At 50.0% G+C, this 20,324-nt stretch overlaps 1 protein-coding gene across 2 annotated transcripts in view; it reads right to left on the bottom strand.

The window, feature by feature from the left end:
- LOC147706829 (ATP-binding cassette sub-family C member 10-like) overlaps window positions 1–20,324 on the bottom strand; it is a 1,327,484-nt gene that overhangs the window by 1,097,370 nt on the left and 209,790 nt on the right. For both annotated transcript variants that reach the window (XM_086925963.1, XM_086925964.1), the window contains 2 exons: window positions 17,133–17,329; window positions 3,065–4,445 (listed from right to left, as the gene is read on the bottom strand). In XM_086925963.1, the coding sequence (XP_086782089.1) occupies window positions 3,065–4,445; window positions 17,133–17,293 (1,542 nt within the window). In that variant the 5' untranslated portion in view covers window positions 17,294–17,329. The remainder of the gene's footprint in view (window positions 1–3,064; window positions 4,446–17,132; window positions 17,330–20,324) is intronic.

Below are 20,324 nucleotides of genomic sequence, written 5' to 3' on the forward strand. Positions count from 1 at the left end.
ACATGCCACACACATCAGGGCATGTTCTACCTCTTACACCCGATGCACCCTGCCCTTGGACCTACCTTAGGGATGTCTGATATGTAGAAAAGGGAAGGTTTAGGGACTGGCAAGTGGGTGCACTTGCCAAGTCGACATGGCAGTCACAGACTGCACACAGGCTCTGGCATGGCAGGCCTGAGACACACTTTACAAGCTGCTTCTGTGGGTGGCACAATCTGTTCTGCAAGCCCAACAGCAGCATTTGATTTACCGGCCCTGGGCACATATGGTGCACTGTACTAAGGTCTGACAAGTAAATCAAATAAGCCAATCATGCCAAGTCCAACAGCATCCATATTAACAATCACCCTTTTCTGCCTTTAAGAGATTTAGTGGAGAAGGTTCTACAAATCTTGCAGTCCTTATGGGGATCTTCAGTGTGCGGTCGCTTCTTAACACAAGATCTACATAATCTGAAAAGTCCTTTTTTAGAGGATTCCGACATGTTATCCGCAAAAGTGAAAAAACAGCAAAGATGTGAAAATATTAAAGATAATAGTAAAAAATGTGAGTTGAGGTTGATTAAAATAGGGGGTCTCAAGATGAACTGGTTAATGCTCTGATCATGTAGCCCGCTGGGATTACTGTAGCGATTATGGAAGGGGTGAGGGGTTGAGCCAGGTCTCTGTGATGAAGAGGATGTTGGGTGTGTGTCGCTGTTTAGAAGGTCCCATATTTTGGTTGTGTGCTTGCTGAGTGATCGTGTGTTGAGTAGCATGTATGCGGGTGGGAGTAGATGTGCGGGTTTGGTATGGCGTGTGCTTAAGGGTGGGAGTGTAGGAATTTTTGGTGCTTGTGTGGTGTGTGTTGGGAGGAGGTACTGAGGGAATAGTTATTATTGTCTGGGGGGTGTTGGTGGGTGGCTGTGATGTTCCTACAAGGACATATGAAGATTTTGAACCTTTGATGCTTGTACCTGACACATGGTGGTTGTGTCACACATATAATGGTAATACCAGGTAATATGATATGTGTCTCTCTGCATACAATGGTGGTATTTGGGCACATGATTTTATACTGGGCATAATATGGAGGTACAAGAGAATATGATGGTTCTGACTGGGCATTTGATGGTTGTGCATGGGCGTACAATGTTTGAGCCTGTCATATGATGGTTGGGGCTGGGCATAGGATGGTTCAGCCGGAGCATACGATGATTATACTTGGGCCTATGAATGTTGTGCTAGGGCATATAATGATTGTGCAATGGAGGAACCTGGGCACAAGTTGGCTCTGCTGTGCCATAATATTGTTGGGCCTGGGCTTAGGATTGCTGAGCCTGAGCTTAGCATGGTTGGACATGGTCAGAAGATGATTATATGTGGGCCTATGAACTTTGTGCCTGCACAAGATGTTTGGTCTTGAGTATATGACGGTATCTCAGGTATTCTGAGGCTTTGTATGGACATTTGGCAAATTTAATTATGCATTTTGAGAGCAGATCATCAGGAGCTGCACCTGGCAGGGTCTTGTGACTAAACAAGTCCACCGCATAATGGTGGATGCTGGTGTCAAAGGTCAAGCAACAGAGCATAAAGATTGCCCTTTGATTTGGAGTACTTTAAAATTATAGTAAAACATATGAGTTGAAGTTGATTTAAGTAGGGAACCTCAAGATGAACTGGTTAATGCTGGTTAATGCTGATTTCTATTTATGCTAGGTTTGTTATGGCTAGTTGGGGAGTTGTATATTTCTGTGGAATGTTCATGTATTGTGAACGATGTTCGATAAACATTGGTCCCTCGAGATGAACGCACACAGGCCTGGGATTGCTCCTTCAAAGACTGTGGGAAATCATTTGGTGTGGGAGAAAGGCTAACATATAACCAAAGCAGATAGAGTAGAAAGCAGAGTGCAGCTAGGCCACTGAAAGCCTTTGATAAATTTGTCATCAGCCGTGTGGGTATGAAAGGCCTACTCTCATTATTATTAAAAGAAAGGGAGAGAAATTAAAATACATAATTCCCAGGGATAGCATAGGCAGAGAAGTACAAATTGCAGAGACTATGGAAAGATATGGACAAGACTACAATAGTGATTCATCTTAGAGAGTATAGGTATAAAAGCAAGAGTGGTGGCTTTCCAACCTTGATAAACTAAAAGTTATGTATTTAGGAGTAGTTTGGTATTAAGGATCAAAAATGCAAAGTATTAACCCTACACACAATGCGGAAGATTAATAAACAACACGGGATTCAATGAATACAGGAGGTGGACTGGTCATGTGCAATCATAGTAGATACAATAAACATATCATGGACACAGTGTGCATCAACAATCAAGCCTTTACTAACACAAGACACAGCTGCTGCCTCGCATTCATAACAGAGACCAGTGCATGAACATCAAAGTAGGGAAACATTCAGTACCAGGCCTTTTTATGTTAATTGCTTCTGTCAAAACATTTGAGGGTTCTCATTTTGGTTTTCCTTAACATGCCCCTCTCCTTGACCTGCGGTTGTTTCTGTCCATGTTCCTATGTGTAGATGGCATCTGTTTGATTAAAGTACTGTCCCGTGATGAACAGACAATCCCTGAATCCACCAAAACACTGGTAGCCATGGAACTCAAGACCATTTGCATTGTGCTAAGAAACAGATTAAAGTCTTGAGTGGTTTTTCAAATAAAAAGGATTTTATGTTAAGCTCAAAAGCCTACAAGTTTGATTACCTTTGCCAAACTAGTTTGTAACATTAAGTATTTCTAAGGTCCCTTTTGTATACTAGAAGTCACACCTCTTGACTACTGGTGTGTCATTAAAGCTGCATGTAAAGACTACCTGTTCTGCTATTGTAATTATACCTTGCAATCTGACAAGAAAGGCATGCACAGGACTCCACACACATCCAAAGACTACTTGGTACTTTTTTAGAAAATTTTAGTTTCTAATCCCAGAATCAAAATGAGATAAGTAGTGTAGTAGGTGTATTATCTGCAGAGATATTCTACCTTCTGATCTTATTTCATACAGTACTGGAGTGAAGGCGCAGGAGTAAATTAATGTCTAGAAAATGAATTTACCTTAAGACGAGTGTCCTTGTGCTCCATTAAGTTGAAGTCATTTTTCATGACACGTGTGGCAATCCACTTGTTTACTGGCACGAGAAGCAGTGTGAGTCCCAGCCCTGCCAAGGATGCCAGCCCTACTTGTTGGTACAGCAGACAGAAAATAATAGCAATTTCAGTTGGCAAGACCCAACCTTCATGAAAGGCCAGGCAGTAGGCAGCCAGTTGCTCAGAGTCACAGCTGATGAAGTTGACAACTTCACCAGTCGAGAACCAGGATAGGCTACTGCTGTTGGCCCTCACAGCTTTGCGGTAGATGGTGGAGACAGACGCAGCTCTGACCATCAGCTCCACCTTGTGCACTTCATAGACAAATTGATTTCGTAATAGGGCAGCAAGAAAGGAACTTGCAAAGAGCCCAATGACATAGAGTAGTCCGTAGCTCAAATGTTCCTCACGTGTTTCTATAAAATTAACAAATTGACTAAGCAAAAGAGGTCCTGCGAAGCCCATGAAGCTGGCTGATAGCCTCACAATCCCCAGAGAGTAGAACCTCAGGCCAAAGGTTGAGTGGAGTACAGAAAAGAGGCGTACCTCCTTCGGAATGTCTGAAGTGCCATGAGGAAGGCCATTCCCACTTGCTTTATTCGTGGGGCTTAGATGTCTGATGTTGCCATCTTGTTTGGAAAAAACAGGTACCTCCTTCAGGATGGCATTCTTTCTTTGCCAACAGGCATTGAAGCGTTTGCGGACTGTTTGCGTTCGGAGATTGTATGGTAAATGATAGATATCGTCAGGCTGCTTCAGATCATTTTGGTGTCCACGTTTCAACAAAGGATTCATCCAGAGGAAGAAGAAACGTGAGAGCCAACTCTCATTATTTACATCAGTCTTCTGCCATTCGGGCACCAGAGTCTCTGAATCAATGAGATTGGGGGAACCCTGCGTGGGGTTGTTGATGGCGATAGAGTCTTGATGGGTGGGAATGGGAGATACAAACGCAAGTAGGTAGGTGGCAATGCAGGCCAGTTGGAGGCATACAACAATAAGTTTCAAAATGGGTCCAGGCTGCCCAGGGTATGATGCTGATCCATTACGGCTATACCACACAAGCGTAATGACTAGGGATGGCACAGGAAGAAGTACCATGACTCCCAAGGCAAAGGGGCCCCTAGAGATGCAATTTGCTGTCCTGTGGAGCATGAGTAGGGATATGCCGTGAGTGATCCAGGCCAATGCTGAGATTCCACCAATCAGTACTTCCAAGGCAATTGATCCCTGCTCTTGTAAGAAAGCCACCAGAGTGATACTGATGATGCAAAGAACAGCAAAGAGGAAAGACACAGTGATCCGAAACTTCCAAGCATGTCTGGGATGGTGTTCATATCCAGGAAATCTACAATCAACAACAAATAATGTTAGAGAATATACACAATTACAATTTTTATCTACATAAACATGTATAGGATGAAGGCAATTGACCAAAGTTAATGAAGACATATCAAATGAAGAAGATATTGCGGAAGACTACAATCTTGAATCCAAGAAGTTTGAAAGTAAATAGTTCTTGAATTAAGTTCTACATCATCAAAAAGAAATCCTATGGAAAAAATCTAAACAATTAAGTCTAAATTATTCGAATGTACATATGAATCAAAGTGTTACGCTGCTCCTGCGATAGGTATTTTATGCAACCGATCTTTTATTACAAAACTAAGCATAATGGGGTGATTTGGGGAATTTTGAATAACAAGTTTAATGTGAAATTCCATAAAATAAACAGGATTACGATAACCTAACAAAATGTTTGCCTCAGCCTTTCTATGATTGGTCTATTACACACAGCCATCAATCAATCAGGATTTACAAAGAACGGAAAATCACCCATTTGATATTTGACATTTATGAGTTTATATAGCACCCAAATCACCCCATCAGGGATATATCCGCGCTGAGGCAGTGTGCTTCAGCCAAACAAATACACCTCAGAAAAGATAGGTTTTTAGGAGCTTCCTGAAATGTAGGAGGTTCTGGCATTCGTATAGTTGGAAGGGAAGTTCGTTCCAGAGAGTTGGGGCAAGGTGAATAAACGCCCTGCCACCCATGCAAGCTCTTTTAATTCTCGGGGTGCCGAGAAGTAACTTAGATCCTGACCGAGGAGGTCTAGAGGGTTTCTACCTTGACAGTTTGTCAGACAGGTAAGGGGGTCCCAGCCCATTGAGAGCTTTGAAAACGGTGCAACAGATCTTGAATTTTACTCGTTTTCTCACAGAGAGCCAGTGGAGTTTGTTTGGAAGCCGTATAGAAACTGTTCTGGGAGGGGCATTTGCTACTAATTGGGCAGCGGTGTTCTGGACTACTTGCAATTTGTCCAAGGAAGCCTCATTGGCCGAGGCCAACAATGCATTGCAGTAGTCCAGTCAGCTTAGCACTAGAGCTTGCATCAGTGTTTTTTGTGTGGAATGTGGTAATCGAGGGAACACTCTTCTAAGTAGACTGAGTCTGTGAAAACTTGTTCCTGTGGTAGTGGTGCCATGTGCTTTGAGCGTACTTTTGGTCAATTCAGATTCTTGACCACTGTTTTCGGGGTGGGGGCCGGGCCCAGTTCCTCCAGCCAATAAATGGGTGACCAGATTATTGCTACGCCTGTAAACAACATAATTTCTGATTTCTCAGCATTCAGGTGAAGGAAGTTGGCCCTAATCCAAGCAGCAATGGTCTTCATGCCTTCTGAAAAGATGAGTTGGATGTAAAGGCTGGTTTTATCAAAAGAGAGTAAGAGCTGGGTGCCATGAGGGTCTCAAGGCGCTGCAGTTTCTAGCTGCTTCGCAGAGAAAGCAGTGAAAATTAGGAAAAGCACTCAAAAATAAGGGGGAGATAAATGAGAAAGTAAAAAACGAGGCAAAAGCATGAGGTAGTACTGGGAAAACAGGGAAAGGGCGGCGAAAGCAGTAAAAAAAAACAGGCAAAAGCAGGGAATGCACTCAGAAAAATGAAAAAATGAAGAAAAGGAAAGAGAAAGTTAAGAAATGAGGCAAAAGCAGGAAAAGCTCTCAAATAAGTGTGATGGGGGGGGGAGAGAAAGCAGCAAAAACGAGGCAAAAGCAGGAAAAACACTCAGACCAACTGATGAAAGGACAGAGAAAGCAGTCAAAAACGAGGCAAAAGCAGAAACAGCACTCAGAACAACGGGAGAAAGGAAGAAGACAGCAGTAGCAAATTAAGCAAAAGCAGGAAAAGAACTCAGAAAATCGGGGGGGGGAGGATGGAGAAAGCATCCAAAAATGAGGCAGAAGCAGGAAAAGCACTTAGAAAAAAGGGGGTAAAGGAAGAAGAAAGCAGTAAAAAAATAACAAGCGCAGAAAAAGCACAAAATCACTCTGACAAACATGGGGGGACCACTAGAAAGCAGAAACAAGCATTTACAATGCAATGGTCTCGGCATTATTAAAGGTAGAGCTATTGGCATTGCTCATGACATTTTTTTTTTAAATCATAAATAAATGGCATTGTCATTTACATTGCCAATAGCTTAATCGTTAAATAAATGGCATTGTCTTTTACAATGCCCATAGCTTAATTGCTCGAAAATGCATGACCTATTGCATTTACACCCACACAGTGCCACCCACACAAAGCCACCCACACACACATACAGAGCCACCCACACTGAGCCGCCCACAGTCATTCACATAGAGCCACCTACACAGAGCCACCCTCACACAGACAGAGCCACCCACACATAGAGCCACCTACAAAAAAGCTATCCATACACAGAGGGACACACAAAAAAGCTATCCACACAGAGCCACACACACACACAGAGCCACACACACACACAGAGCCCCCCCCCCCACACACACACACACAGAGCCCCCCCACACACACACACAGAGCCCCACACACACACTCACACAGAGCCCCACACACACATACACACACACAGAGCCCCCCACACACACACACAGAGCCCCACACACACACACACAGAGCTCCACACACACACACACACAGAGCTCCACACACACACACAGAGCCCCCCCCCACACACACACACACAGAGCCCCCCCACACACACACACACCCAGAGCCACACACACACACCCAGAACCACACACATACCCAGAGCCACATACACACCCAGAGCCACACACACAGGAGAGCAAGCACAGCGAGGGGGCAGGAGAGCAAGCACAGCGAGGGGGCAGGAGAGCAAGCACAGCGAGGGGGCAGGAGAGCAAGCACAGCGAGGGGGCAGGAGAGCAAGCACAGCCTGGGGGCAGGAGAATAAGCACAGCTTGTCTTAACACCACCACTGCAGTGTTTCAATTGTGTTCACGGAATGGCAGCAGACATGCTTTCCAAGACACCAACACTCAATACAGGGAGTACATTAACAATGTGTGTCAAGGCTGATTGTTTAGTAATGTGGCTCCATAGACATTTTCTCCAAGGTAAGGAGACCATCAACTGATGCCTGGCTTGTCATCCTTCCTCCATCCTGCATGCAGCACATGAATGGGCTGATGCTAGGAATGCATGGATGGACATCTCGGCCCCACTGCAAGCAGCACGCCATCAGATGGGTATGCTTGTGTAGATGGTGCTTCTAAACAATCTAGCATTACAAGTGCAGGGCTCAACATCTGCATTACACCTAAACAGCCCAATAACCCAGGCAGCTGGCTCCACACGCCTGTTCCAATGGATGGGTAGGTATGACACATATCTGATCAAAAGTACGGAGCCCAGTGTGGTTACTTTTAGAAATATGAGTTTTAATACTAGGGATCGTGAGAACATCTCTGGGGTCCAGTGTGCTTCGCCAGACGCCCCATGTCAAATGCATAGCGCATGATAGACTGGTTGGTGTGAGTGATGCTCGGTTAGGCACTCTTCCCTCACACTAACCAGTAAAACCCGGCTCAAATGCAGAACACAAGTCAACACAACAGTTTGAAGGGTGAGCAATCGCAAACAGCACGGCTCCGACCCTGTGAGCATATTCACGGGCGATAAGAGGAATGCATTCCTCCAGATGGGATTTATAGGGTAGATCATTACATCCCATTGCACAAGTCATTTTATCTGGGTTACTGGCTGAAACCGGCCCAGCTTCCTGGGAGAAGAAAGCTTAGCATAGTTGCCTATGCGTGAAACCAAACTCCTGCCTAATGCATGTAACTGTTAGTGCTAAGAAGCCCAAGCAAGCAGCAGCTGGAACTGCTGGTGTTCAAAACATACGGGCAATCAACGGGGCCCTATGGCTGGAAGGAGACGCGGACGTATGCATTCTTCCGAGCTAGGAATGCGGCACTGCATGGCAGCCTCAGCGCAGGCTGTACCAGCACATGCATGCCGTCTTCAAAGCCCGGAATGCAGCCGCTGCACTTCTCCTACAGTTCACCATGTTAGCAACACATGCATGCAGACTTCTGGAATGAACGTTAACCCCTTCCATACCCCAGTGCATGCGCCCCTCCGGGCAGGACGTACCCCACACATGAGGCGCTGTCACAAAACATACCCACCACTATTGATGCTTCTTTAAAACAACGGTCTGGCTATGAAATGCTTCCCGGGGCAGGAGGAGGCATCGTACTACACCCACACCCCACATGTACCGCCACCCCCACCTGAACCCCCGCCCCCCCAAAACACCCTGCTGAATGTGGCACTCACTCGTTGGTAGAAGCCGCCATCTCCTCGCTCATTTTTCTCTCGCCGGGATCCGGCTGGGGCAGAGCGTGGGAGGCCCCACCCGCCCGAAAGAAAAATAATGCGAAAAAAAACACAGCAGGCCAAGCCCCCCTCCAGGGGAAACGGCAATTCCAATCCACAGGCTGCATGGCAGGCGGCGGCAGGGCCCCTCCTGCACTCTCGGCCGGCACCCCCTGCAGCCAGAGCCCGGCTCTCTAGGACGAGGAGGGGGCAAGGCTCGGACTGCCTCCGCCTGCTGCACAGGGCTTCCAGCGCCGTATCTCTCCAGGCTCTGGGGAGGAGGCACGCTTGGAGCGGAGATCCCGACAGAGCAGAGAGAGGCCCAAACCCCAAGCCGAGCACACTGAGCCGAAGCAGGAGGAGGGACAGAGCAGGCAGAGCCAGCCAGGCTGAGGGGGCGCGCCACCACTGGAGCGGGGAGGGCTAACAGTACTGAGGGGGGGGGGACAGAGGCTGCTCGGGCCCATAGCCTCCTCTATGATATATACTTCACAGAAATAATGGTGAATGATTCTTCCACGCAATACCAATGTATCTGGAAAAGCTCGGCTTTGTAGATAAAAATTCTGCATAGGTTTTCCTACATGGCCGGGTTTGATTACAGTAAAAAAATATCGGGCTAAGCTGTGAAAATCTTCTTCAATAGATAAAAGAGTTGGATAAAGGCAGACTGTAAAGCTATGTGAAAAGTGAACATTGGGAAAAATGTTTACATAAGATTACATAACAATGAATAATGCTTTGTGGCTGCAGAAGGCTTGCAGCCTGAGGCGCTTTCTTCACAGCTCACACGGCGCGAAGGTGGGAGGCCGAGGACGCTCAGAGTCCAGACACTGAGCAGAGGGAGGGGAGCCACCCCCGACGGGGAAGACGCTTTGAGCTGGAAAGAGACTTGCGCGAAAGTGACAGCGGGAGGAAGCAGTTTATTAAGAAGATCCCGCTGCTGAAGAGTTGGATAAAGGCAGACTGGAAAACTGTAAAAAAGTGAACATTGGGAAGAATGTGCACAAACTCGCCTAGAGCGCCTCGAAGACAGATGAACAAGTTACTTACCTTCGGTAACGATATATCTGGAAGAAACAGTAGTTAGTGTTAGATTCCTTACCTTAGAATATCCCCAGGCGTCAGACTGGATCCGGAAACTTTTGCGTAGCAGTACCCCTGCACGTCGGTAGGCGTCGTCTGCGGCGCCGCGTCCATCGTTTGCGCCGGGATGATGTCGCCGGAGTACTTAGACGCCGCCCTCGCGCGCTGACGTCAGTTCTTATACACAGCTTTTCTGTGCCAGAAACGCAGAGCCATGATAAAAACCAACACTGGTGCCATGAAACTAGGGCCCTGAAAGGGGATGACCTTAACCCTAGATATCGGTTCGCAGAACGGGGAGGATGGGTGGGGCGGTAAGGAATCTAATACTAACTACTGTTTCTTCCAGATATATTGTTACCGAAGGTAAGTAACTTGTTCATCTGAAAGAAACAGGTTAGTATTAGATTCCTTACCTTAGAATAGATACCCCAGCAATACCAACCCCGGAGGTGGGTCTGCAAACCAATAATCACACCAGAAAGTCCTGGAGGACGGAACGGCCAAAGAAGCCATCCCTCTGGACTTGACTGTCCAGGCAGTAATGTCTTGCAAACGTGTGCAGCGAGGCCCACGTAGCTGCCAGACAAATGTCCTGCAAGGGGACTCCCCGACCCAGGGCAGTAGTAGCCGCTGTGGCCCGAGTGGAATGGGCCCTCAGCCCAACAGGAGGTTCCTTCTTAGCCAAGGAGTAGCATGCCTTGATACACAACACGACCCACCGAGAGATGGTCCGCTTGTGTACCGCCCGTCCCTGCCTAGCGCCCACGTAACCAACAAAGAGTTGGTCATCCACCCGGAACTGTCGTGTGCGATCCAGATAAAACGAGAGCGCACGTTTTAGGTCCAGACGGTGGAGCCGCTCTTTCTCCTTTGAGGGATGCGGAGGCGGAAAGAAGGAGGGCAAGGTGATGAACTGCCAGATGTGGAAGGCTGTGACAACCTTGGGTCTTGTCTGCAACACAACCTTGTCCGGGTGGACAGAAAGGAAAGGAGGTTTGGAAGAAAGAGCCTGGAGCTCACTCACTCTCCTGGCAGAGGTGATGGCCACCAGGAAAGCAGTCTTCAGAGTAAGAAGGCGAAGAGGACAGCTATGAAGTGGCTCAAAGGGAGCACACATCAGATAGGTAAGAACAAGGTTCAAGTCCCACTGAGGCATCACGAATGGAACAGGGGGGAACATGTGTGTGATGCCCTTCAAAAACCTAACCAATTTTGGACTTGAACAAAGATGGCTGATCAGGTAGCCTTAAAAAGGCTGAAAGGGCAGAAAGGTAGTCCTTGAGAGTGCCCAGATCAGAGCCTTGCTGGGCAAGAGAAAGAAGAAAGAGAAGAACGTCAGAAAAAGGGGCAGAGAGAGGATCCACAGCCTTTGCTGTGCACCATGCCACAAATCTGTTCCACCTGCAGGCGTATACCGACTTTGTGGATGGACGCCTGGCAGCTAGAATCACAGTACAGACTTGAGGAGGCAAGTCAAATAGCCTCAACTGTCGCCGCTCAATCTCCAAGCATGTAGGTGGAGACTGAACAGGTTCGGGTGGAGGACCGTCCCCTGCTGCTGCGACAGAAGGTCCTCTGAAGAGGCAGACAAACCGGGGAACCGACAGACATACTGAGTAGCTCGAGATACCAGTACCTTCGTGACCAGTCCGGAGCCACAAGGATAACTTGGGCCCGGTCGCTCTTGATCTTCTTCAGCACTCTGGGCAGAAATGGTATAGGCCGAAAGGCGTACAACAGACCGCAACTCCACTCGCGATGAAAAGCGTCTCCGAGCGAGTGCCGCCTTGGAAATTCCAACGCGCAGAACTGATGACATTGCACGTTCTCTTCTGTGGCGAATAGATCTAACCAAGGCTCTCACCACTGCAGAAAGAGGCCTTGCGCCACATCCGAGTTCAGACGCCATTCGTGATCCATCATGCACCGCCGGCTGAGTACGTCCGCCCTGGCGTTCAGAGCATCCTGGCAGAGGGTCCACGACCCCACCCGCCCTGTTTGTTGGAGTACCACATGGCGGTGGTGTTGTCCGTGAACACCTGCACTACGCTCCCCCGGACAGAGGGGAGGAATGCCTTCAGTGCTAGACGAATCGCCCTCAGCTCCAGAAGGTTGATATGGAGCCAGGACTCCGCCGGAGACCAGAGGCCTCTGATCTCCGCCTCTCCTATTTGGCCTCCCCAACCTAGGAGGGCCGCGTCCGTCACAACTACGTGCTCCGGTTGGGATCAGGAGAGGGACCTGCCGCTGACCCAATCGCGGTCCGTGAGCCACCACTGCAGCCGTCTCCCAGTGCCATCCAAGATCAGGACATGTTCGGACAGGTTACCCTGATGCTGGGCCCACTGAAACTTCAGGTCCCACTGCAGAGCCCGCATCCGCCACCGGGCGTGATGCACCAGAAGGATGCAGGAGGCCATCAGCCCCAGAAGCCGCAGCGTCAACCTGACGAGACTCGGGATAACGGCTGAAAGATCGGAATCAGAGCCTGAATATCCATAACCCGCTGTTCGAGAGGATAAACCCGAAACTGTGCTGAGACGAGAACCGCTCCGATGAAGAGGAGCTTCTGAGAGGGGCACATGTGTGACTTCAGCACATTGAAAGAAAACCCCAGCTGGTGCAGGAGGTCTGCCGTTGTCTGGAGGTGGCTGACGACTGTCCGGGGCGAGCCCGCCTTCAACAACCAGTCGTCGAGGTAGGGGAAGACTGAAACCCCTAACCTGCGCAGATGAGCTGCGACCACCGCCATCACCTTCGTGAACACCCGTGGGGCGCTGGTAAGGCCGAAGGGGAGCACAGTAAACTCAAAGTGCTCGTGGCCTACCGTGAACCGCAGGTAGCGCCGATGGGCCGGCAGGATGAGAATGTGGAAATAAGCGTCCTGCAAGTCCAACGCTACCATCCAGTCTCCTGGGTCCAGGGCAGCTAAGACCAGAGCCAGTGTCAGAATCTTGAACTTCTCTTTCAGGAGGAAGCCGTTGACGTTCCGTAGGTCCAAGATAGGGCGTAGGCCCCCTTTGCCCTTCTTGGGTACCAGAAAGTAGTGGGAGTAACAACCACACCCTACTTCCGGACCAGGAACGCGCTCGATGGCCCCCTTGGCCAAGAGGGCCGTAACTTCCTCTAGCAGAATTTGCAAGTGGTCCCCCGACACGCGGTGGTATTGCGGTGGCATGGCTGGAAGGTTCGTCTTGAAGGGGAGGGAGTAGCCCCTTTGGACGATTTCCAACACCCACCTGTCCGAAGTGACAGTGCGCCAGTGGAAGTGGTGATGGCGAACCCTGCCCCCCACTGGTGTCACATGGGCCTGAAAGCATGGACTGGGATGCTTTAGAGGCGGATGCTGCAGGGGAAGGTGTTGACTGGCCTAGCCGTTGTCCCGGACCGCCGCCACAGCGGTTTCCACGGCCGCCACCACGTTGGATGTTAGTCTGCGGTGCGTGGCTGGCAGCACGTGTGGGAGCGCCCCTTCCTTGGCCATGAAAGAAATGAAAGGCACCCGTTTGCTGGCGCTGGGCCGAGAGGCCCAAGGACTTGGCCGTAGCCCTGGAGTCCTTAAAGCGCTCAAGAGCATGGTCTGCCTTGTCGCCGAATAGGCGACGGTCATCGAACGGCATGTCCATAAGAGTGTTCTGGACATCGGCCGAAAAGTTGGCGGACCTCAACCAGGCATGGCGATGAATCGCCACCGTCGTTGCCATCTCTCTGCCCTGTGAGTCCGTGGTATCCAGCCCACACTGGATAGAAAACTGTGCTGCATCTCGACCCTCCACAAGGGCTTGGGTGAGTTTAGTCCTGACCTCCGCTGGACATTCTGGCAGCACGTCCGCAACCGTGTCCCACAGAGAGTGGGTGTAGCGGCCCAAGAGGCATGCGGTGTTGACTGACCGCAGTCCCAAACTCAGGGAGGAGAATACTTTCTTACTGTATTGCTCGTACCTCTTGGATTACCGATCGGGCGGGGCCATCGGGAATGCGTTCTGGGAGTTGGAGGCCTGGATGACCAGGTTCTCAGGGTGGGGTGGGTGGACAGGAAGCAAGGGTCGCCCGGAGCCGGGCGGTGGCGTCTGGCCACGTTCCTATCTACAGGCTGACCTGTAGCGGGCTTTGACCAAGTGCCCAAAAGAACGTCTGACAAGGCCTCATTAAACGGCAGCAGAGGCTCAGCTGAGCTTGACTGCGGTTTAAGGACCTCAGTGAGGAGGTTAGTCCTCACGGCCGTGACGGGGAGCTCAAGGCCCAAGGCCTTGGCCGCCCGCGTCAGCATCACACTGTAGGCAGCCCCCTCCTCCGTAGCCACGGTGGGAGGGGAGACAAAACCAGTGTCTGGCGAGGTGTCCAGCCCACTGGCAGTCCCAAGCTCACCTGTCCAGTCCTGCTGAGACTGACACTCCTGTGCCAGAGGGTCCTCAGACCCCTCACAATCCCCCTCGTCACCCATCTCCTGGTATGCAGGTTCAAAGGATGGGGCCGGTTCGTGGAAGTAAAAGTCTCCAAACGACGTCGAGAGCGGTGCCCAGCAGCGCCGCTCCAGCGCCGGAACAGAATCGAGGGCAGGATCAAGGACAGCATCTCCCGGAGGCAGCGCCGGGGGCGACACCCTAGAGACCGGCGCTCGTGAGGTCGACCAGCGACGACCCGGAACCCAAACCAGATCCGGTGAGGGCCTGCGGCGCCGGGAGCGAAGTCGCCGGCAGCGCCGGGGCCGAAGCACCCGACGGCGTCGGAGCCAAAACATCGACCCGCTAGGCCCCCCAGCCGAGGCCGCTGGGCCCGAAGGCGCCACGGAACCCGGCGGAGGAGGAAGAGACCTCATGGCCATGAGGTAGCGCTCGATCTCCTCTGGCGTTGCGTCATGCCCAGGGACTGGAAGGTATGGGGCAGGCCGCGATGCCCGGGACTCCATCGGAGCCGCGTGGGTGGTGTCACCCGAACCCCCGGCCGCGTCTCGCGAGCGTCTGGGTGGGTCGGAAGAGCGATGACGCCTTCCGACCTCTCATGCCTCTTACCTGAGGATCTTGATCCCAAAGACCGATGCCGACTCTCGGAACTACGAGGGCTCCGACCCCGTGACCGGTCCCACGACCTCTTGTGGGACCGTGACCTTGAAAGGCGCGGGCCGACTGCCGGAGCTCAAGCCGCTTGCGGGACCGCTCCCGCCTAGCCTTGGACGTCAGGGCCCGGCAGTCGGAGCAGGTTCGGTCGTCGTAGTCGAGGCCTAGACACTGAAGACACCGGCGATGGGGGTCGGTAACCAACATCAATCGGCTGCACTTGGAGCAGGGTTTGAACCCGGGCATCCCTACCGGCACCGTCGGAGTCAATCGACTCGAAAAACAGTTCAAAAGATCAAAGTTTTAGTCAAAAAATTACTGAAATGGTACTACTTCTCCGGATCTGCGCTTAGCTGGTGCGGAAAATAGAAGAACTGAAGTCAGCGCGTCTAAGTACTCTGGCAACGTCATCCCGGCGCAAGCGACGCCGATGACTGACGCGGAGCCACAGACGACGCCTACCGACGCACAGGGGTACTGTTACGCAAAAGTTTCCGGATCCAGTCTGACGCCTAGGGATATTCTAAGGTAAGGAATCTAATACTAACCTGTTTTTTTCAGATCCGTCTGTTAGGCGCGGCCCAGTTTGCCTCAGGAGCCATTTAGGTTTTATTCCCAGTAAGGGCCTGGCCCGTGTGTTGAGTGTGCCCCACTGGGGGTGTTGGTCCTTAGCACCGTAAGAGATGGTGAGCAGGAAACGGCACTTGTTTGTGCAAGGGATGGAGCACTGCAAGAGGTGGCCGATGCCTTGGGAGACGTGGCCCGGGGTGCCATGAGTTCAGCAAGTTTGAAGTCAGTCGGGCTACTCCATGCCACAGCCCACGTTGTCTGTACCTGTAAACAGAAAAACTGCTGCACGACGGATATGTTTAAATTAAATAAGGTGAACCCGATGGGCGCAAAAGCACAGTTTTAGGCAGTAATGGGCGGGATGAAGAGCCCCTTGATGATAGGCTGTGCCCTGTGGCTGCAGACGGCTTGTAGCCTGAGGCGCTTTCTTCACAGCTCAGTGCACCCGGCCGGAAGGTGGGAGGCCGAGAACGCTCAGAGTCCAGACACTGAGCAGAGGGAGGGGAGCGTCGGGAAAGTGACAGCAGGAGGAAGCAGTTTATTAAGAAGATCCCGCTGCTGAAGAGCCGACCCTAGGGGAAACTGGAGCGAAATAAAACATCACTGCTAACCTGGCACCACAGGAAAGCTGAAATAAAGACGCAGTGGTGAACCGCGAAACAAGGAAGTAGTCCCTACATGCATGGATAACACCGAGCAGCGGAACGTAACTGTAGTTAGGAGCCGCTGTCTCGGGACTACACGGAAGACTACCACAAGTAAGCCTATAGCAAGCAGAAACACAGATTACATTAAGTTGAAGCCAACATACACATTACTTTAGTCTCGCTGAGACAGCGCTGCCAAACACGACACCTAATGAGACACAAGCAGGAGAAAGCACTCAGAATTATGGGGAAGAGGAAAGAGAAAGCAATCAAAAAATAAGGCAAAAGCAGGAAAAGCACTCAGAAAATGGGGGAAGGAAGGAGAAAAAAGTAAGGTAAAAACAAAACAAAGCAAAAGCTGGTGATAGCACTCAGAAAAATGAGGAGGAAGCAGGGCAGTGCAGCAGCATGGGAGAGCTGGGCCTGTGGCCTGCTCAGGAGAGCATGGGAGAGCTTGTGTTTGACATTTCTACTTTCGCTTGCCCAGTTTTCCAGTGAATACCCTGTGACAGCCTGTTCCACTTTGCTTCTTAACCCTGCCCCTCATTCACCTGCTTGTTTCTTTTTCACTGAAACTATTCTGCAGCCCACACTCACCTCTCCTCGCGGTCAGCACCTCCTCCGGCCTGCCCACTCACCTACCCGGTAAGCTTGATGTCATTCAGCCCCCTCCCATGTTCCCACGAGGCATCTTTTCATTGGTCTGGCAATATCCCACTCCCATGCAGTATTATGGCACGGGGGCTAGAGAAGCAGACTCAGCACGGCAGGGCAGAGAAGGTGGTACTGCTGCTTTGGTGCTGAAGTACGCCAAGAGGTAGAAGCCTATAGAGTCCTTCTAGCCACGGTCTGAAGTGGCATTCAGTCAGTTAGAATGAAAGTAACAGAATCCAGTATCAATTACAGTGTTAACCTTTGAAACCGCGGTCAGTTGGATGTGGGTGTGAAAAGTGAGGAAGGGGCATAGCAAGGTTGCCATTTTAGAGGGTGTATACCTACCTGGGAGTGCCCAGATAGCAGACACTAGTTAAAGCTAGCAGAATGTGTGGAAGGGCATTCAGGACCAGCAGGTTGAAGCAGTGCCCGATGCTCCCATGCTCCCAGATTGGAAGTGGGTCTGAGGGGCTGGACCCACAGAGGTCAGGCAGCATCCGATCCATCTTCAGTCACCAAAGAATCAAATACCAGAGCAACTTCTGAAACAAAACACACACAAAATGGAATCACAATATTGGCACAGCAATTAAGTATATCGTATTAAATTGGAAATTGGTTAGGTGAGACATATACTGGAACCAGGAGAGCAGGACACATTCAACTGCTCGCAGTAACACATTCTTGTTTGCAAATTAAGTTAGAGCATTGTGAGACCATGACATGTGATGCTGCAGTGAAATCTGTCTCAAAGTGTTAGTAAAAGACACTGGCATAATCACAATAAACTTCTAATACCACAGTGTCCTTCCAGTGGACAGATGGTTTGTCCTCTCCACTATTGCTGCTGATTATGGGACATAGATCATAACATGAAATAATCTCCATTTCTGTTCCGATTCCCACGATTTTAACAGAGACACTTTGCCAGCAGCCAGCAGGCAAAGAGTCCATGTGAAAAGCTGCCCTACTGCTGTGTTTTCTTATCAGACAGAACTGGGAACTAATAACCCCACTGGTATTACCGGGCCACACATAATGAGCCAGTGAAGATGATTTGTAACTTAGTGCCACTCTCTAGATAAAGTTGAGTTGAGAGGAATGAGGGAGGATCTTAAGGATAACAAGGAAAGGTGTTTTGACAACTGATGCACCTCTCTAGAGTATGATTCATGGATCAGTGATGGACTCTACTCTGTTGAAGCAATTGTTGAAACTTGAATTAAGAATGTCAGATTTTGGATTTTGGGGCTTAAGTGGCCAAAGCAAGCATTGAATGATTACTCAACATGGACCAGGCACAACGTTTGATAACCTACTGAAGCAAATGGGTTCCACCCATTTAATTCCCCTGGATTTTTTTTACTTTGATCACGCAGTTTTTGGACCTTTACTGTGGGCGAGTCTCACCATCAGAATCTAACGCACTGTAAATTCATTGTTAGTCGACTAAGCGTGTTTACCATCAAGCTGCTGTGGCACACCTAAAATAAGGGGCACTGGGCTGGCTACACGTTAACATGTGTGCACTTGAGTGAATTTTGCAAAGTTAAGTCCTGACATGAGGTAGGCCTTATAAGATTAGTGGGCATTCATAGATAGGTCAGTAGTTTTTACTGGAGATTTTGTAGTGCTTTCACTGTAATGTACACATAGGTGTAATCCGGTGGTTTGCCACACGTAGGCCTACACAGTCCAGCAAAATGTCAAACTGAGGTCGAACATGCACACAGCGTTTGCTTTTGCAGCTTCCAATAACATACATATACATATTACAGGGTGCCAAGAAGTGTCCTACTTCTCTGCTCAGCTCATAATCACGTTCTATACATCTGTCCAACCTACTGGCCAATTGAATTACCCATGCTCCCCAGCAGTACAACCAAAGGCCTAACCACACAAAATGAGCAATTAGCAGTGACTGGCCCAATTCCAAGGAGAGGAAGCTTTCTTGGGGAAATCTGCCTCTGAAAATTAGCTATCACAATGCAACCTGGGCTGAGTTAGCCCAGGCTCATTGAAGAAAGAAGAAATGCCCAGCATCTGGAGCCAACATAGGACGGGCTACCCTTTTGTTTTGGTGGGAAGGAATATGGCAGTGATGTCAGCTACGGATTGAGCTGAGGCCCTCAGGGGGCCCTTCCCAGAGAAAACTTGATGGAGCCATATTGTTTCAGAATGCTGTGTAGAAGGGTTGGGACGGGGATGGAGGGATCACGCAACATCCTAGGACTGGGCGGGGTGCTGGACATCAATAACATTCCCATCTCACTTACAAACCCTTGGACGGCAACAAGAATGGAGTAATGAACAGCTGGAAGGAGAAGCCATCTGGTGTCCTGCTAAGGACTTTGACTCCTGTTGACCCCCTAGGACTAGATGAGTCTCCCCAGGACCAGTTTTGCCCCCTCCCCCCTTAGGCTGCCTGGGGACCTGTTTGGTGAAGATCTGGACTCCCGTGCCACCCCTAGTGTTCTGAAAGACAGCCAAGAGGCACTCGGGCTTGGGAGTGAGGGAAGGAAGATGTTCTAATGGCAGATAAAGAAGGGGCTGAGCATATTAACCCCAAAGCCAGATTGGAGAGAAGGCTGGTGCATGGAGCAAAAAAAAACAACTACCTGCAAAATGCACCCATTTAGAGGCCAGAAAGCTCGTTGACAATGCTCTTGGTGGTTGAAGCTCACCACTAGGAGAAAAACTAGTCCACTGAAATTGTCCCTATTGGAGATATCACAGCAAAGATTTAACCTTTCACCTTTCACCTTTCGAAACAGAGTAGGTGGGCTATTTCATATTGCTCTAAAGAACCCCAGGGTAGGCCAGGACCTGGGCTTCGGCACACAACTGAATGTTTGATGCCTCTGGGGAGCGGGGGCTGAAAGGGTGCACATCGGTCTTCCGTCCTCAAACGTTTCTTACCTCCAAGGGCCCCACCTCTCCTAAGACTGATGCAAAACACTTTACATCAATAGTATTACCCTGCTCACACCCACAAACACTAGCCCTGAACATCTGCTCACCCACTGGGACCCTCTCACATCCCAAGTCACACTCTACATCATGAACTCTGTACACTCGGGAGCACCCATGGACCCATGTCCCCACCACATGTTCAACCTCGGGAATAAGACGATTGGCGTCAAGTTCAAAAAAGACCTAAACACCTCCATCGCCTCAGCCTCCTTTCCTCAGCACTGGAAACACGCTGTAGAGAAGCCCCTCCTGAAGAAACTTTCCACCGACCCAGCAGAACCAAAAAACTACTGGGCCATCTCCCTGCTTCCCTTTCCAGCGAAAATTCTTGAGAAGGCAATCAAGAAGCAAATCACTGAACACCTGGAACGTAACAATCTCCTGGACCCTTATCAATACAGATTCTGGGCCAACCACAGCCTGAGACAGACCTGATCGTAGCCACCATCAAGACCCCCCTAGAGCGCAGCGAAACAGCAGCCCTCATCCTTTTGGAACTGTCAGCCGCCTTCAACATCTTCTCCCATCCCATCTTGATCAACAGACTACACCATGGGGGCGTGG

Source organism: Lissotriton vulgaris, chromosome 6, assembly GCF_964263255.1.
Source record: "Lissotriton vulgaris chromosome 6, aLisVul1.2, whole genome shotgun sequence".
NCBI lineage: Eukaryota > Metazoa > Chordata > Amphibia > Caudata > Salamandridae > Lissotriton > Lissotriton vulgaris.